Raw genomic sequence first — 5,756 nt, forward strand, 5'->3', positions numbered from 1 at the left:
CATTGTTGTTTGGCGGGCCTGGGCTGGATTCGAACCTGCCACCTTAGGTGTATGTGGCTGGCACCTTAGCCACTTGAGCCACAGGCACTGAGCCCCTTTCATTTCTGTATCTGTGGGGCTTTCAAGCTATGATGGTGTAGCTGAGTTGGTCAGACACAGATCATTTGGCTTTATTTCCTCCTAGTCACACCTTTGGGGATTCTGAGTCCGGACATTCAAGGTACACACCTGAATGTGTCAGGAAATCATGGTGATCATGTTAGGCAATGGGGTCCCTTTCACCAATGGGGGTCACAAGCTATGTCCAGGACACATCCCTTGGAAACGTGGGTATGGAGCCCATGTGAACTGAATTCATTATCTAAACTCTCCTTTCCCACTGTGAGAGCACATCAGCATTAGGGGATGCTCATGTGTCCAATTACCACCTGGGGGTCCGAGGTCACTGTTAACAGCCACATTCCTGTTGGTCCTCAGCAGTGCCTGGTGTAGAGGATAGACACTATGGACTCTAGGGTTGGAAGTGAAGACTACGATACAATGAAATGTCCCCTAAAAATGTGCCAGGTGGCATTGCCCAACTTAAAGAACTTAGAGCAAAATATTAGTCAAGGTTTATGTTATAGCATCATGTGTTAATCTTGCTTATAACTTCTGCTATTTACAGCCTGCTTAGTTCTTGGACCTAAACTGTATCCTTCAGTGTAACATTGCTTCTATGGAAGATCCTCCACCGTTTAAAACAAATGGATATTTTCTAAAAACCTGAAACTGCTTTTCTTCTGGCACAGTTTGCATTTAGGGCAGACATTCATTAGGATAACATTTTAGGACCTTGGCAGGGTCTTGCTCTGTTGCCTGGGCTAGAGTGCAGTAGCCTCATCATAGCTCACTGCAACCTCAAACTCATGGTCTCAAGTGATCCTCCTGCCTCAGCCTCCCAAATAGCTGCAACTAAAGGTGGGCACCACCATGCCTGGCTTGTTTTTCTATTTTTAGTAGAGATAGGGTCTTACTCTTGCTCAAGCTGGTCTTGACACATGACTCTGGGCCTCAAGGGGTCCTCCTGCCTAGGCTTCCTGAAATGCTAGGATGACAGGTGTGAACCACTGCATCTGGCCCCTCTTTTACCTCCTGATATGGGTGGAATGATGTCCCTGTGGTATAATTTAGAGTGTATATTTGGTCTTTGCCCACAGTTCCTGGCACAGGGCTCCCCAAACCCTTGGAACAGACATTCATAGGCTTGAAACAAAAGATAGTACTTTGGAAGTTTGGATGAATCAACGTGACTACCTAGTGGCCCCCAGTATTTTAAGGGGCCCCAGGCAACTCTGCTGTATTTACTCCAACTTGTAGAAATTTTAAAAGCTGGCAGACAAGAGATTACAATGTGTTACCCCACCTGGAATCATTGAGGGCACAGATTAGTGAAGGTGAAAAATGACAAAGGGGTCAGGATCCCTTGGCTCAGCCCCCTAAGAACTCAAAGCTTTCTGACACAAATGGGAAATAAAGTCAAGAGTGTACAGAACAAGTTCTAGGATTTCTTGATGCAGGAGCCTTTAGAAAAGCCCTGATGTGGGCTTTTAGTTAGATTGAGAGGATATAGAAAGGTTGGGTAGATGTATGCTGTTTGTGTCCATCCACCAAATTCCTATGTTGGACAACCCAACCACAAAGATGATGGTATTAGCAGATGGGGCCTTTGGGAGGTGCACAGTCATGAGGGTGGAGCTCTTGTGAATGGGATTAATGTCCTTACAAAAGAGGCCCCAGAGACCTACTTTTATTTTTTTCCATGAGACACACAAGATGCCAGTTAGGAAGCAGATCCATACCACACTCCAATCTGCTACTATCTTGGACTCCCAGCCTCCAGAATTACAAGAAATCCATTTCTTTTGTTAATAAGTCATTCAGTCTAAGGTGCTTGGCTATAGAAGCCTGAACAGACTAAGATGATGAGATTGAGTAAAAGCTTAAATGAAAATTGGAATGTTTTATCTGTAGTTATGTCTTCCCTGAGCTACTATCATACAACCAGAACTTGTTCCTGAAGGTCTTGTGAAAGCTACAGTTGGGAACATTAAGGCTAGTGGTACTAAGGGTAAGCCTGAACGGGCTTTAAGTGAAGTGGTGTCTTCTTTACTGAATGTAGGATGAGGGCGGATTGTGTGTGTCACTGGGGTTTGTTCCCCTCCCTAGTGATGTCAAACAGAGGCACAGAAATCAGCCCCTCAAGCACCATTAATTAAAAATGTGAGATGAGGAGCAGTGAGATCCCTGAGCCCATGCAGAGTAGGGTGGAAGCTAGAGAGCTTGTTGGAAGAATTCTCTGGGCCGCATCTCCCAGCAACTACTGGAACTTGGGACCAAAAAATGTCCACTTGCTATTCCTACCTTGCTATCAGACATTCCTTAAAACCACCCATGATAGGACATGAAAGAAACTTGACAGTGGATCTGCCATTCAGAAGAACTTGAGGCAATACAAGCCTTTCAACTGTCCCCCGAAAAGAAAAAGGGGGCTTCAACTGCAAAACAAGTTTATTTTTATTATATTTTAGAGACAGTGTTATTATGTCACCCTCAGTAGAGTACTGTAGTGTCACAGCTCACCGCAACCTCAAACTCCTGGGCATACGCGATTCTTTTGCCTCAGCCTCCCAAGAAGCTAGAACCACAGGCACCCACCACAACACCCGGCTTTTTTTTTTTTTTTTAATTGCAATTGTCATTTTTGTTTGGCAGGCCTGGGCCAGATTCGAACCTGCCAGCTCCAGTGTATGCTAAGGCTGGTACCTTAGCCGCTAAGGCATAGGCGCCAAGACAAAATAGCTTTATTTTTTAAGTATCAAAAAAGTTTATCATACAAAAATAGCTATACTGCTAAGGTAGTATATGAAGTGCTCTAGTGTCCTGAATTCACCTACAAGTCACTACAAATCCCTTCTGGAACTAGAGATATGAAATGGGCTTTCTTCCTGACTGCTTGAAGAAAGGTCCCTGCTTGGATTGGTGAACATGGCCTGAGTATGGATTCACGGGGTACGTGGCTTGTTCTTGTCCTCGGAAAGGGGTGTGCTCTGATGTGCTCCCTTGGACTCTTCACAAGCGCCTTCTTGACTGAAATACCACTGGCTGGGGGGCACCATGCCCTGAGCCTCTTCCCAGACTTCTTGGTTTATTAAGGCAGCCTCTTTACTCGCCTCAGCAGAGAGTTCCAACACCTGGGCAAAGCACCTGTGAAGATGAGCACTAGATCAAAGCAGAGCCCTTTAGCAGAGCCCCTTCTTGGTGAATAAGGAGCTGCAATGTGGGGGAGGTGGATTTCCACATCACCTACATGCTTGATGGGAAAGCAAAGGTCAGTGGTTCTCAACCTTCCTAATGCCGTGAACCTTTAATACAGTTAAAAGGGGTCGCGACCCATAGGTTGAGAACCACTGACATAGGTGAACAAGATTTGTTTAGGAAGACTCAATCAGGAGAACCCCTAAGCCAGTACCAGGGAGGCATGAAAGATGCCTCAGTGGTTCAAGAAATACTCAGGGTGCAACAGCACTGTGTTGGTGCCAATGGTTTCAATGTTTGTCCCCTCCAAACTCGTGCTAAAACGTAATCCCCAGTGTGGCAGCATTGAGTGGTGAGGCCTTTTTTTTTTTTTTGAGATGGAGCCTCAAGCTATCCCCCTGGGTAGAGTGCCATGGCATCACACTCACAGCAACCTCCAACTCCTGGGCTCAAGCGAGTCTCCTGCCTCAGCCTCCCAAGTAGCTGGGACCACAGGCGCCCGCCACAACGCCTGGCCATTTTTTGGTTGCAGCCATCCTTGTTGTTTGGCGGGCCTGGGCTGGGGATTCGAACCCACCACCTTAGGTGTATGTGGCTGGCGCCTTAGCCGCTTGAGCCACAGGCGCCGAGCCGAGTGGTGAGGCCTTTAAGAGGAGATGTGTTCTGAGGGCTCTTCCATTCATGAATTTCATGAAATAATGGGTGATCATGGGAGTGGGAATAGTAGCTTTATAAGAGACCTGAACCAGCATGATCAGTTCCCTTGCTGTCTGACATCCTGCATCACCACTAGCAAGAAGGCCCTCATCAGATATGACCTTTCAACCTTGAACTTCTCAGTCTCCAGAAATGGAATAAATTCCTTTTCTTTATTAATTACCCAATTTCAGTTATTGTTAGAAGCAACAGAAAATCGACTAAGATAGTTGGGGCACTGTCTCAGAAGCAGGTAAGACAGCTATGAACAGGATAAAATCTCTGCCCTCATACCACTTAAATGGCAATGGAGAAATGTGTGTGACACCTGTGTATTTAACTGCTCAGACTTGTGACCTCTGCCATCTGCAAACCCTTGGTGTGTCTTGATTTTACTCTGTAGCCACCCACAGAAGAAATGCCATACCAGGTGGCAGCTGTCTCTCCTGGGTACTTTTCAAATATTTAAGGCATCTCAGGAGATAGACTTAGCATTACAAGGAAGAAAAAACAAGATTATTTTCTGGAAGAGGTAGAAAAAAACCTATAGTTAGAAATCTCCTGAGGGAGATGAAAAAAGAGGTCCTGAGGGTTCTTGGTCACCATGGGGTGTGTCAGATCCAAGGGCTGGTCCCACAAAAGCATGGGCTCTGTGACAGTCCCTCAGAATTTGTGCCTTTTTTATATTTATACTTCAACAGAGTTCAAAAAACATCCTCCTAAGCCCTAACTCTAGAAGACATTTACAACATGAATAGGGCTGATCCAAGGGCGCCTGTACTGTGCTGGTGATTCTGAAGACAAAGGGTGATGAGGAGTAAGAACCTTTCTCTCTGCCTGCTTGAGACCTTCCCAGATTTTCCAGTGCAGGGTGTGAATGTCTCACCATTCCCTTCTCCCTGCCTCACTCAGTCTTTGTGCTCTGTGAATCTGGGGCCCATCTTATAACATCTTTGATCCTCAAGACATCTAGCAACCCCATTATCTCAGAACCGACTTCAAAGTGAACGACAAAAAGGAAATATGATGACTCTTGCCAAGTCCTCCTGGAGTGAGATTTTGTTACCTACAACACAGACCACAATGACACCTCTTGGCTGTTCCCATGTCATGAAATGTCTGCTCGCTCAGGGAACTGACCCCTTTTGAACCCAGAGGGGACCTTGGAGCTACTCCAAACAGTTCAGACACCAACAGCCCAGATCCTGCCAGCTCTTTCTGAGATACCTTTGGAGCTCAAGATCCTCTTTCATGGTCACATCCTTGAGTTCGCTCAGTAAGTCCAGCACTTGCACATTTTCTTCTGAATTACCAATGCCAAGTTCACCCAGGAGGCGCTGAGTGGTTGTCAATTCAGCCTGTAAGGAGTCTGGGGGTGAAACAGGTTGTGAGTGATAGAATACAACGTGCTCAAAGCAACAGATGCATGAATCGAGTGGCCAAGTAGATTTTTCTCACTTCACTGAGATGTTGTGCAGGAGTGGCACAGGCAAGAATGGTAAGCAAAGGAAAACACTCATGTGTTGGTACCTTCTCTTTGTTCCTTGGTCTGACATCATGGGCCTGAGATAGTGGAATAGCAAATCTACCATCCAGGTGGTCATATGAACAGATCTAGAATGCCACCCTGGTGTCCTGATGCAAGATGCAGCAAAGGCCATGCTGTGTCAGCATCACCTGGGGCTTCCAGCCAGCCACAGACAACTTATAAAAAACCCAACAAACCCATTCCATTCCCTTTTTCTTTTCTTTTTTTTTTTTTT

The 5,756-nt window shown here is 45.9% G+C and overlaps 1 protein-coding gene across 1 annotated transcript in view; it reads right to left on the reverse strand.

Moving 5' to 3' along the window:
• Positions 1-2,755: 2,755 nt before the first annotated feature.
• HAUS8 (HAUS augmin like complex subunit 8) overlaps positions 2,756-5,756 on the reverse strand; it is a 24,675-nt gene continuing 21,674 nt past the window's right edge. The window contains exons 10-11 of the mRNA XM_012809417.2: positions 5,221-5,362; positions 2,756-3,246 (exon numbers count right to left, since the gene is read on the reverse strand). Coding sequence (XP_012664871.2) covers positions 3,045-3,246; positions 5,221-5,362 — 344 coding nt within the window. The 3' untranslated portion in view covers positions 2,756-3,044. The remainder of the gene's footprint in view (positions 3,247-5,220; positions 5,363-5,756) is intronic.

This window comes from Otolemur garnettii, unplaced genomic scaffold (genome assembly GCF_000181295.1).
Source record: "Otolemur garnettii isolate 467f Iridium unplaced genomic scaffold, OtoGar3 scaffold00105, whole genome shotgun sequence".
NCBI lineage: Eukaryota > Metazoa > Chordata > Mammalia > Primates > Galagidae > Otolemur > Otolemur garnettii.